Raw genomic sequence first — 16,797 nt, 5'->3', positions numbered from 1 at the left:
GGTGATTTACTGGGTTTCTGTGGTCATTCTAGTCCTGTCTTGTTTCGGTCCGGGTGGTCTCCTTTGGTATTCCTAGTTGATCCGGGAGAGGAGAGAGACGCAAAATCTTCTTCTCTAGATCGGGACCCATCTTTCCACTTCTTACCTTTCTAACTGTATTCTTCTTATCTTGACTGATTTCTTTACTGTGGGCCAAACAATAGGTCTAGCCATCCTATGGCATTAAAAAAATTTTTTTCTTTACTTTATCATTGACTTAATATTGATTTACAAAATTATAAGATAACAGGGTATAATTGCTTACTGTTCATTCAAATCACCAGAGTTCTGTATCCCCATTCTCTTCACTGGAAGCTATAGTAGTTATCCCAATCTTGCTAATATGGGTTGACTAATATATATATATATATTATATATATTAATATATATATTATATATATATTAATATATAAAATTATATATATATTATTTTCTATGGTCCTGACATCTCTTCCTTTCTAAGTCACACCTACACCTACTGCTACTTCCAAATGTCCTTTCTTCTCCCCTCTTCTCTCTCCAGGTCATGATGGAATTGGAGTTCAGAGCCCTCCGGTCATCTTCCCATATCATTTCTCTCTCTCTGGGGGGGAATGAACCAAAATTCTTTTTGGGGTGCAGAAGGTGGGAGTTCTGGCTTCTGTAACTGCTTCTCCACTAGACATGGATATTTGCATGTTGACCCATACCCCCAGCCTGTTTCTGTATTTCTTGAGTGGGGTAGGACTCTGGAGAGGTGAAGTTCCAGGACACATTGGTGAGATCTTCTGCCCAGGGAGTTCAGGATGGAATCATAGTAGCATCTGCAACTTGGTGGCTGGAAGGCAATGAGATATAAAGCAGGACAAAATGATTAATGTACAGGAATCAAAGAGTAGAAATAGAGCAGATGAGAATAGGGATCTTAGGGTGGAAAGAAGCTAGAAAGTCTTATTTTAGGCATGTCACTAGAGCCAATGATTTTCATACTTTTTGCTTGAGTTTAATAGCTAATATGGAGGTAGACAAAAATATTGTCTTGGAAGATGGTGTGAGAGTTGAGAATAGAGCTAGAAAGTTGGATTAGGACAGGGAGTGCCTCCCAAACTTGAGGGAAATCTATGAATAAAATTAACTGTTTACCCCCATCAACTTGACCCAGAGCCCATACATATTCATATTTAGCACAAGAGCCTGTGTAACCTCTGAGTCCCTGTCAGTCTGACTTCCCTGTTCTTGGTCACAGCTGGGAGCATTCTAGGCTGCACTCATTTCAGGACCAGTATTCCTGGAGTGGCAGGGTAGGTTGGCCCAGCCTCCCATGGGAAAGTGAGGCAGTCTCTACCATTGCTACTTTATAGAAAAGACAAGTTCCTGGAGAGGCCCATTAGAGGCCTTATGCTGACATTCCTGATGAAAGTGACCAGTGATGGTGGAGAAAGGGATATATTAGAGGTCTAGGCTCCTCAGTATTTTTTTAAAGAGTGAAAGAAATGAAACAAAGGAACAAAGGATATAAACATGCAGTGAGGAAATGGAGAAATATCAGAAAAACACTGGGTGTTTCCCTCTCCAGTTCCACCTATCTTTCTTTTCTGACTTCCTTTTATTTTTTTATTTTATTTTTTTTAACCAGAGCACTGCTCAGCTCTGGCTTATGGTGGTTCAGGGGTTTGAACCTGAGACTTTGGAGCCTCATGCATGTTTGCATAACAATTATGCTATCTACCCCTGCCCTCTGCCTTCCTTTTTAATTTTTGCAAATCAAATTCCTTGGAATCCTATGTAGCCAGGTACCCTCATTGTTTATAAAATCTGGGCTAAAAACAGAAAAAGAGGTAGGACCCCCACAAGAAGACCTGTTATGGAATTTAACACAAGCTCCACAAGAAAGTATACAGACATTTTTGATGAGGTGGCTAGAATATCATTTAAGAACCAAATTAGGGTCTCTTTCCTTCTGTGCCTTTTTCTCCTCCTCTTTCTCCTCCTCCTCCTTTTTTTTCTTCTTCCCCTTCTTCACTTTCCCTCTAATGTTCTCCTTCACTTTTTGCCATTATTTCCCCTCTGTTTTTTCTATTTTCCTCAATCTTGTACCTCAACTGGTCCTTCTTAGGGGGAATGGATGTGAGAAAAGCAAAGTAAAACAAAAAGAAAAAATCCCAATGGAGTGAGGAAAAAACATGAAAGACAACCTAAAGGTAATTTTTTTCTCAACTATAAGTTTCTATAAATATAAAGATATATCCCTACAGGGCAATCATGACATTTCCACAAATAGTTGTCAATAACTTGATTCTTTTAACTCTGTATCTTATTACTTCTGTTGTACTCACAATAGAGGTGGAATGGGATGTGGAGGGTTTTGTGTGATTTCTGCTTTAGAAATCTAGGCTTCATCATGAGTAAAAATATCAAGCAGCACAAGGAGTAGAAGGAGCTTCAGCTGAGACACTGGAAGAGACTTACTTGCTGCTTTTACAAGGGATTTCTTTCATATTCATTCCTACTCTTGTTCATACTCTTTCCTCACCTACTTTGTTAGATTAACCAACATAGCCAACACTTCTGTTTCACACCAGAAGTATATAAGTATTTACAGAGTATTTATGTAGGTTGCCAGTGCTAGTTGGGCACAGTGTCAAGGACTCTACTCACATTGTACTCTCTACTGGAAGATCCTCCCCCCCAAAAAAAAAAATCTGCTCAACTCTGATTTATAGTGCTGTGGGAGATTGAACCTGGCACCTCAGAGCCTCAAGCATGAGTCTTTTTGCATAATCATCATGCTATCTCTCTTTCTCACACTGTACTCTCTATGCAGTGCATAACCTATACAGCTGCATGTGGCAGCCCTGGGCAATGTATCCTAAGTTCCTTTGACACAATCCCTTTTCAGTGAGTTTACTTAGCAATGAAACTTCTCACAGCCACTGAAGAAGAGCCCAGAGGCACAGAAAGAGCAGAAGCAATACACTAGGGGCACTGCATCTTCCTCCCTTATCAACAGAATTGAAAAACAGGCTGGCAAAACTAGGTGGCCTTGGTAGGAACCACAAGCCTATCTCACCAGGGCTCTGTTGGTGGAATTGAGATGCCCACTTTTTATTCTACCTTTCTGTTACTGCCACCAAAGTCTGCCCCATTACAGCACATGGTTTATTAATAAGAACTCACCCAAATGCACACCATGGGCCAGACGTAACATACAAGAGGAAAAGAATATGACCAAAAAATACCAAAAGTCTATGCATAATAACCTCCAGATGTGCTCCTTAGTCTGTGCCATTTTTTTTTTTTTGAGGTGGGGAAGGGTTGGGGAACCTCCAGGGTTATCGCTGAGGCTTGGTGCCATCACCAAGAATCCACTGCTCTTGGGAGGTCATCTTTTTCATTTTATTGGATAAGATAGAATTGAGAGGGGAGAGGAAGATAGAAAGGGGGAGACAGACAGATAGACACCTGCAGACCTGCTTTGCCTCTGCTGCTCATGAAATGTACCCCCTGCATCCCATCTTTTTCCCTTCCTTTCTTCTTTATTTCTCTCTTTCTTTTTTTCTTCCTTCCTTCCTTCCTTTCTTTCTTTCTTTCTTTCTTTCTTTCTTTCTTTCTTTCTTTCTTTCCTTCTGGTTACTCTGGGGGCTTGATGCCAGCACTATGAATCCACTGCTCTTGGCGACCATTTTTTCCGTCTTTGCATGGGTCCTTATGCTTAGTACTATGTGCACTTAATCAGTATGCCACCACCCGGACCCCTATCCTTTTTCCATTTATTCTCCCCTTAAGTATTCTCTTAAATTCACCTTAAACATTTTAGTGATTGTGGAAGGTGATGTAGTGGCCAACTGGTGACCTGTACTGCTTCCTACACCCACTGAGATAGAATGCCAAGCCAGCCCGTCCACCTCTCAATATGTTATAGAATATAAAACAAAATCCCTTTGAAAATAGCCCAATACATAAAATGATTTATTTCTCTGATATACACTGTAACAATGAAATTACAAATATCAGTCTCATAAAGAGCAAAAATAGTCATATATGTTAGACACAGAGAAGGCAGGAGAGAGAGAAGACACACAGATCTACAGAACTAAAGTTTCCTTCAGACGAGATCAGGTGTGTGCAGGGTGGTATGGCCATAGACTAAAGTTTCCTTCAGTGCAGTGAGGGCTGGGCTTGAACTCGAGTTGCATTATGGTAAAGCAGCACACTGTCCAAATAAACCATATATATACCAGCCATATATATTCTGTCAGGGTTATCACTGAGGCTTAGTGCCTGAATGACAATGTCACTACTCCTGGCAGCTCCTTCTTTCCTTCCTTTCTTTTTTTCTTTTCTTCTTTCTGTCTTTGTTAGAAACAGACAGGGAGAGAGAAGAGAGAGACCTGTAGCGCTGCTCCTCTGCTTGTGATGCTTCCCTTGCTGCCCCACCCCCACCTCTGTCCCTGCAGGTGGGGACTGGGTGGTTGAACCTGGGTCTTCATGTTTGGCAATGTGTGTGTGTGTGTGTGTGTGTGTGTGTTGCCAGATGTACCACTATCTAACCTCATCTTTATTTATTTATTTATTTTTATTATCTTTGTTGCACAGAGACAGACAGAAATGGAGAGGAAAGGGGAGGTAGAAAGGGAGAGACATAAAGAGATATCTGCAATACTGCTTCACAGGCAAAGCTTTCCCCTCCAGGTGGGTGCTGGGGGCTTGAACCCGTATCCTTGCACACTGTAATATGTGTGCTCAAACAGGTGTGCCACCATCTGGTCCCTTCATCTTTATTTTTTAAATTTGCCATTATATTACTATTAATGATAATATTTTGGTGGGATCAGGGCCACATGCATTAGCCATGTTAACACTATGCCCTCCTTTCTTTTTTCCCTCCCTCCCATCCTTCCTTCCTTCACTTCTTTCCTCCTTTTCTTTCACCAGCAGGGCTCTTTGTTCGGTTGTTTGTTTTTAGTTTTTCTTTTGTTTTGCTTTGTTTTCACATCTCCAAGATTCTCCTACTGCCTGTTGACTTGTTTTATTAATAGAGGATGAGAAACAGAGAAAAAGAGAGAAGGAATGAAACCATAGCACTGCTCCATGGCTAATGAAGTTTCCCCTTTGCATGGCGTTCCTATGTGGTGGCCTGGGGCTCAGACCTGGGTACAGGGACATCATAAAGTGTGACCTCTATCCAATGAGTCCTCGCTTTCCTCCCAAGACTATTTTGTTTTTATTCAGATGGAGACAGAGTTAGGTGCAAGACCACAGCACTAAAGCTTCTTTTATTGCCATAGTAATGTGCTGGGGCTTTAATTATTGGGTTTTAATTATTTAATTATTGAGAAAACTCATGATACACTTTTACTTAGAAAAATATTTCAGTGGTCCAGAAGGTGGCACAGTGGATAAGGCACTGGACTCTCAAGTATGAGGTCCTGAGTTCAATCCCCGGCAGCACATGTACCAGCGTGATGTCTGGTTCTCTCTCTCTCTCTCTTCCTATCTTTTTCATTAATAAATAAAATCTTTTTTTAAAAAAGACTAATACTTCATGACTTTTATGACAGCCCAATATATGGTAGTGTAGGCACCCTACCTATTGAACTATCTTTCTGGTCCTATAAGTAGCATATGTAAACCTTGCCTTCTGAAATTTGAAAGTGGTTCCCAAATATTTAAATAAGTGAATTGCTGCTCAATGGGGGAAAAGGCAGGTGATTTTTTTTTTCATGGTGGAATAATTTGCTACTATTAATTAAGGCTTTACATTATTACAACTACATAGTGCAAAAGTTATTTGACTCCGTATTTACAACAAGCACTTAATATATGTATGTAAATCTTACATATTTGACTTATCTATGATTCAATTTATCCCAAACAAAAATCTTGCAAATAATTCAATTATAGGCCTGTAAATCTTAAAGAATGAAAGCTTATAATGTGAATTTCAACCCCTTGAATTGTTAGGTTCCTCTATAAGTAGATTTAAAAAAAAAAATCAAAGTTCTCTTATATGTTGCTTCTGCTTTTAGATTTCACAAATTAGAACCTATAATTCTAAAACATATTGTTAAAAGTTTTATTATAAATGCACTTTACTTATTTCAATTACTTATTTTCCTCATGTTTTGTTCCTAAAGTTTTATCTCAACAATAGTGATAACCTTAAAGGTATTGTTTCACACTTTTGAACTAATTGAACTGATTTCATTTTTTTTTGATCAGGTAAACTACTAACCTACAAAGCAAGCACAACTCAAGAAATTACAGCCAATGCAATAGTGGAAAAACAAAGCAGTGTCTTCCATGTGGCAGAAATAAAATCTACAATTTAATCATTTGCATAATTCATATTACTCTAATTTCTTTTATTTGTGTGTGTGTGTTTATTTGTTTTAATCTACCTTTATTTTGGATAGAGACAGAGAGAAATTGAGAGGGGAGGGGGAGATTAAGAGGGAGAGAGGTAGGGAGACAGCTGTAACACTGTTTCACCACTTTTGAAGCTCCCCCCCCACCCCCCCCGCAGGTAGGGACTGGGGGCTTGAACCCAGTAATGTGTGTATTCAACAAAGTGTGCCACTACCTGGCCTCCTACTCTAATTTCTTAAATCTTAACTATTACAATTGTGGATGTTGATTTATTTAATTTTCCCACCAGAGTCAACACTGGTGCTCACTGCCTATACAATTCCCTCCTCCTGCTGATATTATTTTACATTACCAGTAGATAGAGGATAAGAGACAGAGAAAAAGACACACTACAGTACCATTCCATTCCTTGTGAAGTTTCTTCTGAAGGTGCTCCCATGTGGTGGTTGAAGACTTGAAGCCAGGTCCTTGTGCCTGGTAACATGTGCATTTTACTGAGTGAGCCAGATATTGATTTCATTGATTTGTTTTTAATCATTCTTTTTTTTCTCTCTTTGTATCTTATACCCCCCCATTTGCTGCCCTTGTTCTTTTTTAATCATTGTTGTGGTTATTATTATTATTATTGTTATTGATGTCATCGTTGTTGGATAGGACAGAGAGAAATGGAGAGAGGAGAAGACAGAGAGGGAGAGAGAAAGATGGACATCGGCAGACCTGCTTTACTGCTTATGAAGCGAACCCCCTGCAGGTGGGGAGTTGGAGGCTCAACCTGGATCCTTGTGCTTGGCGCCACCAGCGCTTAACCCGCTGCGCTACCGCCCAACCCCCCCCCCCATTTATTTTTTAAGGAGAGAGCATAAATCCAGTCCCCCACTTCCAGAAGTTAAACAGTCAAGTTTCCCCACACTTGTGGATATTGATTTTAAAGGCTGGTGGAGAACTGTGCAAAGCATTTTTAAGGGAGTCGGGCGGTAGTGCAGCGGGTTAAGGACACGTGGTGCAAAGCGCAAGGACCGGAGGTTTAAGGATCCGGGTTCGAGCCCCTGGCTCCCCACCTGCAGGGTAGTCGCTTCACAAGCAGTGAAGCAGGTCTGCAGCTGTCTGTCTTTCTCTCCTCCTCTCCGTCTACCCCTCCTGTCTCCATTTCTCTCTGTCCTATCCAGCAACGATGACATCAACAACAATAACTACAACAACAATAAAAACAACAAGGGCAACAAAAAGGAAATAAATAAAACATTTTTAATTCATTAACTCAATGCTTATTTATAGAGCTATCTTTAAAGTTTCTGTATAAATTTGTTACTTTCTTCCTTTGACCATTAACCCAACAATGTGTTGTTTCTAACACTGGGTACCATGAAGATCTTTAAGACTGATATCATATTTCTTCTACTTTGTGTTCCAGTTTTTTTTTTTAATCTCTATGCTTTTATTAATTTATGTTTCTTGACATTGCTGGAGCCTTGGACACTCACAGTTGCACTGCTTTTGGGCTTTTTCAAAGAGAAAGAATCAGACAGTGAGGGAGAGAGAGAGAAGGAGAGACACCATAGCACCAAAGCCTCAGTACTGCCATGTAGTGCTGGGGTTTGAACCCGGGGCCACTTATAGCAAGGTACCTACCCTACCAGGTGAGTTGTCTCTCTGGCCCAATCCAGAGAAATGTAAGATTTTTTTAAATAAAAAAAGAAACTGTAAAGAAAGGTCCCATCCAAAGAATGGTGCTTCTACCTTGGGTCTTATGCTCTGGCAGAAGCCAGTTATCACTTCCCACAGAGAAATCTGCATGGCCTCTAGCTATTAGTCATGTGAGGGAGTCTTCTTGGAAGCAAATTCCTTAGTGCCTTCAGATGACTTTGGGCTCTGATGACATGTATTTTTTTAAAAGACATTATCATATCATACAGTCTGGGGAGATAGCATAATGGTAATACAAACAATTTTTGTGCCCGAGGCTCTGAAGTCCCGGGTTCAACCCTCCACACCACCATAAGCCAGAGCTGAGCAGTGTTCTGGTAAAAGACACAAATAAACAAAAAGACATTATCTTACAGAGCACCACTCCAGCCATGCAATACTGGGGATTGTCCCCTGGGCCTCATGCATGCAAGTACTATAGTCTTCCACTGAGCTACCTACTCAACCTAGCTGACAATTATAACACCATGGGACACCCTCGGCCAAAGCTACCTAGCCAAGCTAAGCAACTAGTTTTATGGCTTACAGAATATTCTAATGTTAGAAATTTTTACTTTTTAAAACTATGAGAGGGGAGGAGAGAGAAAGAGAGAATGAACCAAAAGATATCTCTGGTACATGCAGTGCTTGGGATTGAACTCAGGACTTCATGCCTGACACTTCATTGTGCCACCTCCCAAGCTGTAGAAGAGCTTCTAAATGTTTTATGAAATATGTTAGGTGAAAATTAGGGTACCCACTGAAGTTCTTAATTTTCTTCATGAAAGCTAACTCAGTTTAAGACAAATTTGTCTTAAGTATGACAGAGAATAAGCAACTGCTAATTTTCTAATGCTTCATAGGAATGAGTCCTAACACTGCTAAACACAGTGGTGCTTAGAAGTGTCTTTCAAAGAGTAACTGTTGAACTGTGATTTAGAATAATGGCCTTGGGGCCAGGCAGTGATCACCTGGTTAAGTTCACACAATACAGTGCACAAACACCAGGGTTCAAGCCCTTGTTCCCACCCTCAGGGGGAACGTTTCACAAGTGTTGAAGCACAGCTGCAGGTGTCTCTCTGTCTCTTTCTTCTCCCCCTCTCAATTTATCTCTGTCTCCATCTAACAAAGAATTTTTAAAAAGAAAATATATCAGAAATAAGCTGTTAAAATAGAATAATGGTCTTACTTTCAAATTGTGAGAAGAGATCTTCATGGTTTTTACATGCTTTTAAAAATCTTTAAACATTTAGTTTATGTATTTGTTGTTTACAGATTATATGTTCTTTATAGATAAAAAAAAAAAAAGAAGCTCCGAATCCCTACCGGGAGAATGCTTCACAAATGCTGAAACTACTGTAGATCAGTCTCTCTCTCCCTCTCTCTTTCTCTCTCTCTATCTCCCTCTTTCCCTGACCCTTTCAATTTATCTCTGTCTCTATCCAAAATATATAAATCATACACTTTATTGAGACCCTATATATATTTGTTTTCTATATTCTAGATGCAAACTGCTCATTGTTACTTATTGTTAATGTTTCTGCACCATAACTGAGATATAACAAGTTTGGGAGTCTCTTGCTTGTTGTTCAAATTTCTTGATTTTGCTTGGAGAGTTATCCGTGGGACCAGGAGAACTGAAATTTTTCAGTCTAAGGACTTGGTTAATGAGAACTTGGCACCAGTTTCACATTATTTAGTTGATTTAAATAAGTTTATATTTCCAAATGCCATCTCAAAATGTTTTTACTAGCAAAAGAAAATGGTATTTGCTTCTCAGTATCCCTAAAGGATGAAGGTACTGGAGCGTTTTCATTTCACCCAACACATTTAATTTAATTTAATTTATTATTAGATACAGATCAACTGAAAGGTGAGGGGGATCTTGAGAGGGAGAGAGATAGACACCTTAAGCCCTGCTTCATCACTTGTGAAACTTTCCCCCACAGGTGGGGACCAGGGGTTTGAACCCCAGTCCTTGTACACTCTAGTGTGTGTTCTTAACCAGGTGAGCCACCACCTGGCCCTTTAAAACCTGAGGCTCTGTATTTAATCTAATTCTGCTGTAGTCTATCATGGCAAAAGTTAGACATTTTCCATGAGAAAAATTTGTGAAGTCTCCAATATTAATTTCTATTGATTTTTTTTTTTTTTGCAAAACTAAACTTTAACTGCCTCCTGTGCATATCTAATCCCCCCCCTTATGATCTGTACTTAACCTGTCTCACAGAAGTATGTGTGATCTAAACTCACACATAAGGGTCAGACACAAACACTTAATTTTTCATAATTTGTTAGAAACGAGGTATCTAAGCTGATTGGAAACTTTTACAAATTCCAGAGTAAAAGTACAGTGCAAGTGTGGCTGGGTGGTGCTGAATCTGGTAGAGTGTACATATTACTAAGAGAAATGGCCAGGGGGTTAATCCTTATCCTGCCCCCCAGGGAGGGAAGCTTTACAAGTAATGGGGTAGTGCTTCAGGTGTTTCTTTTCTCTCTCTCTCTCTCCAATACAGAAAAGAAAAAGGGAAAGAAAAATAAAAGGCTGCTGGGGGATGGTGGCACACTCAGTTAAGTGCACATTATCACCATGCACAAAGACCTCGGTTCAAGCCCCAGCTCCCGACCTTCATGAGCGGTGAAGCAGGTCTGCAGGTGTCTGTCTTACTCTACCTCCTTATTCTCTCCCCCTCCCTTCTCGATTTCTATTATGTCAAATAAAAATAGAAGAAAAAAATGGAAAAGATGGCTGCCAGGAGCGGTGTACTCATAATGCAGGAAAACCCATCGGTAACTCTACTGGCAAAAAAAAAAAGAAAAGGCTGCTGGGGGAAAAAGCTTCATATATATATATATATATATTTACTAAAGCACTGTTGAGCTTTGGCTCATGGTGGTGCATTGCACTTGGGACTTTGGAGCCTTAGACATAAGAATCTCTCTTTGCATAGCTATTATTCTCTCTCCCATACCCTTAATCTATTGACTTTTTTTTTTTGCCTCCAGGGTTATTGCTGAGGCTCAGTGACTGCACTATGATTCCACTGCTCCTGGAGGCTTTTTTTTTCTTCCCTTTTTTGTTGCCTTTATTGTTGTTGTTGCTTTTATTTTTATTATTTTTTTAAATATTTATTTTATTTATTCCCTTTTGTTGCCCTTGTTGTTTTATTGTTGTAGTCGTCGTTGTTGGATAGGACAGAGAGAAATGGAGAGAGGAGGGGAAGACAGAGAGGAGAGAAAGACACCTGAAGACCTATAGACCCAGTCCACTGTTTGTGAAGAGACCCCCTGCTGCAGGTAGAGAACCCGGTGCTCGAACTGGCATCTTTGCACCTGTCCTTGCGCTTTAAGCCATGTGCACTTAACCCACTGCGCTACTGCCTGGCCCTCAATCTATTGACTTTTTTAAAAAATATTTTTATTTATTACTGACTATAGACAGAAACTGAGAAGGGGGAGAAAAAGAGGGAGAGAGGCAGAGACACCTGCAGCCCTGCTTCACCACTTGTGAAGCTTTCCCCTGCAGGTGGGGACCAGGGGCTTGAACCTGCATTGTGCACTGTAATGTGAACACTTAGCCAGGTGTGCCACTGCCTGGCTCCAACCTATAAACTTTTAAAGTTCTAATTTTCAGGGAGTTGGGCTGTAGCGCAGGGGGTTAAGCGCAGGTGGTGCTAAGCTCAAGGACCGGCATCAGGATCCCGGTTTGAGCCCCCGGCTCCCCACCTGCAGGCAGGTCCCTTCACAGGCGGTGAAGCAGGTCTGCAGGTGTCTGTCTTTCTCTCCCCCTCTCTGTCTTCCCCTCCTCTCTCCATTTCTCTCTGTCCTATCCCACAACAACAACATCAATAATAACTACAACAATAAAACAACAAGGGCAACAAAAGGGAATAAATAAAATAAAAATAAAATAAAATAAATAAAAAAAGTTCTAATTTTCAGTTTCATCAATGAGAATTTATGGAAGCTAGAGTTATCTATGAATCACAGGAAGGAGATTAAAAGAACAAATACTTTTCTGTTTGTATTGGTGCCATAGTCTTCCTTTGTGTGGACAGAGCTTCACATAGCAGCAAAACAATAATCTTTATGCAGAAAGTAGTCCTAAGATGGACTAGTCATAGGCCAAACATTTGTCAGACCTGAATTTTTCCTTTGACTCTTTTGTCATTTCTTTCCCCACCTACTCATACCTATTAGCTCACTCAATAAATATTTACTGAGTGCTCTGTGTGTCAAGTATCATTTTGGATGTTAGGGAATTCAAAAACAAGTAATGGTGAGCAAAACAAAGTTGTTGTTCTTATTGGACTTACATTCTTGTTTGTAGGAGTAGTTAATAAATACGCAATTTGTCAGATAGTGGATAAATGCAATTCAAACTGAAGTTGAATAAGGCCATAAAGAGTGCTGGGAGAGGGTGTGGGGAATGTTGCTCTATTATTGATGGTGGGACAGGTCTCACTGGTAAACATTTGAAATCAGACCTGAAGCAAGTAAGAGAGAACAAGCATGTGGAGACTGAATATTTCAGGCCTAAGAAGTAGCAAATGTCAAGGCTTTGATGCAGAAGTTATTAGAACAGGAAGAGCAAAGGTGCTAATATGCCAGCATGAAATGAGAAAGGGAGAAAATTTCAGAGCTGATTTCAGGGAGATCATGTTGCTTCCCTCCAGAATAGCATAGAGCTAGCCAAGAAGGGTGCAAACTATTGAGCAGAACAGTTATTACATCTTTCTTTTCTTGGATCTTTTTTATTCCTCTCCTTCTTGCAGGATTACTTTGGCTGGTGTAATTGAGAAAATACAGGTGGATCTAAGCTAAAACATGCTATCTTAGAGCAGGATGATAGTATCACTACCAATATTAATGAGAAATGGTTACATAGTGGATACTTTTTTTCCACCAGGGTTATTGCTACATGGCTCTATGTCCTCCCCACTTTTTTTTTTTCTCTTTTTGATAGAGGATGAGAGTCAGAGATACAGAAATATATATTTGGATATAAGAATAAACAGAATTTGTGTATCATTGTACAGAGGAACTTTCACATATTTTAAGATTAGTAACTGCTATTTTATTTGGTTAGATTAGAGGATTTATTCAGGTGAAATGATTTGCAAAATTGCTTCAGGTCAGGCAACTGGAAAGTATAGGTAAAAAGAAACTATCTATCTGAAGAGGCAATTTCTCTGAACAATTTAGTGGTTCTTAACTGAAGGTGCTTTTGTCCTCCTTGAAGCCTTTGGAAATATCTAGAAGCTTGCTAGCTAGCTTGCTAGCTTGCTTTTTAAACTAAAACATTGTCCAGCTCCAGTTTATAGTGATGGGTATTGAACCTGGGACATCAGAGCCTCAGGCATGAAAGTCTTTTCCATAACCATTATGTATATCCCTGCCCACTAGAAACATTTCTGATCATCACAAATGAGGTGTAGGGGTACTACTGGCATCTAGAGGACACAGGCCAGGGATACTGCTAAACACATAGGACACAGGCCAGGGATACTGCTAAACACAGAGGACACAGGCCAGGGATACTGCTAAATACAGTGCAGTCCCCACAACAAATTATCTGGTCCAAATGTCAATGGCACCAAGGTAGAGAAATCCTAACTAGTGGAAGAAAAATGTATTGGAGACTTAAGAAAGATTCACTAGGTTTTGTTAATTAATCCTTTCTTAAATAAAAAAATTAAAAAAAAAAAGAAAGAAAGATTCACTAGGTTCCAAGTGGTATTTGAACCACAAGGTCTAACGAACCTAGTTTAAGATTCATTAAGGATTTAGGAAAGAAAACAAGTCAAACAAATACTAACTCCTTTAATCTCCATACCACTTTCAGATATGCCAAGCAGTTTCCAGGGAATTGTACATTGTATACATTTCAATTAGAATTCCATGAATTCTCACAGAATATTTGTGGAGGAATTTAAACCAAGAAAACTATTTATTTGGGTAAATTTTGAAGATGGTTATCTGTTAAGTCTAAATCTGCTGAGAAATGTTTGCTGACAGAAGGATTTATGTTTCTAGTGCTGTGAAGCTGAGTTCTGTCTTTGGTACAGTCTTTTTATTTAAGATATATTTATTAATGAGATAGGTAGATGGATAGATCAGAGCTTCACTCTGGCATTTGTGGTACCTGAGACTGAACTTAAGACATCACTGATTGAGAGTCCAGTGTTTCCTTCACTGTCTCCCAGACCTGGTGCAGTCATGTTATAAACAATTTAAACAAAGACTTGAATGGTGGGCCAGGTGGTGATTTACCTGGTTAAGTGTACACATTACAGTGTGCAAGGACCCAAGTTCAAGCCCCTGGTCCCCACCTGCAAGGGGTAAAGCTTCACAAGTGGTGTCTCCCAGTCTCTTTCCCTGTATCTCCTGCCTTTCATTTTTTGCCTCTATCCAATAATAAGTAAAACACTGAAGAAATTGAATGGCATTCTGATGAGCTTAGAGGATGATTTTTTTTTAATCCGGGAAAAGTAGGAATCCAAAAAGATCTTGACCACAAGAACAACAGTTTACTTCACTCAGGGAACCACAGTTCACTGCGGGGATACTGGGGCTGAAAATGAAAAAAAGTAAGAGATGAAATAAGAAAGGACATAGTTGTTCACATTATAGAGGATTCTGAGGGAGGACTGGTTACCAACAGTGTGACTTGAGGACGGGGAAGCTACAATCAATAAGTTGAAGTGAATAGCTAGATTTTGACCTAATAGAAGCAGAAATTGATTATCAATAAACGGTGGAGTTATCGAAAGGCGGGACAGAGCACTTTGGAAGAAGGTAAAGTTCTTACTGTCAAACCAGAAACCATACAACTGGGAATTGGAAGTACTGAGATAGACTGCTGGTGCTTTAACTTTCATTTCAACATACTTTGAATTTTATCCCCTAAAGTGCCTGCTCTAGGGCCCCGCCCTATTCAGAGGGTGGCAAAGACGCGTCCCTGGAGGTACAGCCCTGCACCGGAGCTGGGTTGGCCTAGGTAACTAGATCCCTCCACCAATTTCGCATGAAACAGCTGTGGCCCTGGGCGTCTTTTTCTAGTTTTCAATACTCAATCCTCGCTGCTAACTTCTTGGGCGTCTTTTGCGGAGGCAGAGACAGCTGTCTGTGAGACACTTCAGGCATCCTGGAACTTAATAGTGACCTTATTAACCTTAAAAGGAAAAACAAAAAAAGACTACAGTAGATTATGTGACATGCTCTATAGACCCGATGGAGTCGCCTCCGGGAGAATACGATTTTCATTAAGGATCAGGAGTCCAACAGTCCGAAAAGAGAAAAAGCTGTTGGGCGTTAGCTTGCTCCCGCTCCCTACTGCGTCTCAAGGAAACCTCAAGCCCCTGCACAACTAAGCCCTCCAACTTGGTGCCAGAGCAACTCCACTATCCCAGCATACGCAGAGAACAGCTCGCATTTTATACTCGGAGGTGCGCGAGCGCGCGCGACCGGGCCGCTAGGAGCTGCAGAATGGACCAATGAGAGGGCTCCTTCTCCGCGCCGACTCAGGATTGGGCGAATCGCTCGAGCTTCTCCGCCCAGTAGTGGGCGGGGTGCTCCGAGGAAGGGCTGCGATAGGCGGACCCACTGCACCAGAGTCCCGGGAACGCGTGCGCGGTCTCGCGCGGTCTCGAGGCGGAGTCGCTGGAGGACGGCGGCGGCGACGGCGGTGACTGGCCGTGGGGCGGGGGCGGGGGCTGAGGACTGTGAGGTGGGGAATCGGGAGTTTCGGGAGTCTTTATCCGGTATTTTAAGAGCAGTTGGAGAGCTGTCGGGTCTGCAGTGTTCTGGAGCGGCCGTGGCGGGAGGCTCGGCGGCCGCCGTGGCGCAGAGGTAAGAGGAGCACCGGCGGCGAGTCGGTGTGGCGATCTTAATCAACAGGTCCGGGGAGCCCGGCGGAGAGGGGCGGCCGCCCCCTCCCCCACTCGCCCGGTGCGGGCGGCCGCGAGCTGCGGGCGCCGAGGGCGTGAGCCCAACCTTTGTCCCTCGGAGGCAGGGACGCTGCCTGGCGGTGCCCGCGCCTCCGTCGCGGCGCCGGACGCACCTCGGCGGGGACCCCTGCCCGGCGGCCCGAGCGGCGGGGGACGCGACCGGGAGTCGCCGGCCGGGCCGCGTCCCCGCCTCGCAGTCGACGACGCCCAAAGACTCTCCGGGCCGAGCCGGCGACTCGGGCGCGGGGCAACACTTTTCCTGTAGAAGGCGGAATGCAGGCGGCGTGCCTCCGCCTGACTCAGCCCCTGGTATTCGGCCGCTCGCCGCCCGCCCGCTCCCCACAGACAGTTCCTGCTTCCTTCTGGCCGCTGGTAAAGACCAACCGAGCTCGCCGGCGGTGTCCCGGGGGGTCTCGCCGCGGCGGGCGGGGAGTGCGGCGGCCGGCCGGGGCTCCCGGGCGGAGGGCGCGGGGACGGGCTCGCGGGGCCCCTCGACCCTGGGGACTCACCTGCTCAGCTGTCGGACGCTCAGTAACGCGGACGGAATGGAGGTTTCGGGCTAAAGGTTTTGTTTTGTTGTGTTGTGTTGTTGTTTTCCTTCCCTCGATATTGGAAGCTGGAATAAACGGGTCTCCGGGAGGTCCGTGGCACCGGCGTGTCACACGGTGCGTGCTTGGCTCCGGAACGCTTTTCAGGATGGGAGGAATGGCGCTTTGGAAAGCCTGTGGGGTAGGGCTTCCAAATTTTTTGACTCCACTGACCAGGTGAAAGGTGTGAC

At 42.4% G+C, this 16,797-nt stretch overlaps 2 protein-coding genes across 6 annotated transcripts in view; both read left to right on the top strand.

Annotated features, from left to right (window-relative positions):
- Positions 1-6,366, top strand: part of GARIN2 (golgi associated RAB2 interactor family member 2) — a 45,109-nt gene extending 38,743 nt beyond the window's left edge. For all 4 annotated transcript variants that reach the window (XM_060174786.1, XM_060174788.1, XM_060174787.1 and 1 more), the window contains one exon: positions 6,241-6,366. In XM_060174786.1, the coding sequence (XP_060030769.1) occupies positions 6,241-6,350 (110 nt within the window). In that variant the 3' untranslated portion in view covers positions 6,351-6,366. The remainder of the gene's footprint in view (positions 1-6,240) is intronic.
- A 9,413-nt stretch (positions 6,367-15,779) lies between these two features.
- PALS1 (protein associated with LIN7 1, MAGUK p55 family member) overlaps positions 15,780-16,797 on the top strand; it is a 106,857-nt gene continuing 105,839 nt past the window's right edge. For both annotated transcript variants that reach the window (XM_060174783.1, XM_060174781.1), the window contains exon 1: positions 15,780-15,921. The gene's annotated coding sequence lies outside the window, so the exon portion shown is untranslated. The remainder of the gene's footprint in view (positions 15,922-16,797) is intronic.

This window comes from Erinaceus europaeus, chromosome 16 (assembly GCF_950295315.1).
Source record: "Erinaceus europaeus chromosome 16, mEriEur2.1, whole genome shotgun sequence".
NCBI classification, from domain to species: domain Eukaryota; kingdom Metazoa; phylum Chordata; class Mammalia; order Eulipotyphla; family Erinaceidae; genus Erinaceus; species Erinaceus europaeus.
The sequence above is the reverse complement of the archived record's forward strand: the minus strand, read 5'-3'. Positions and strand labels throughout refer to the sequence as shown.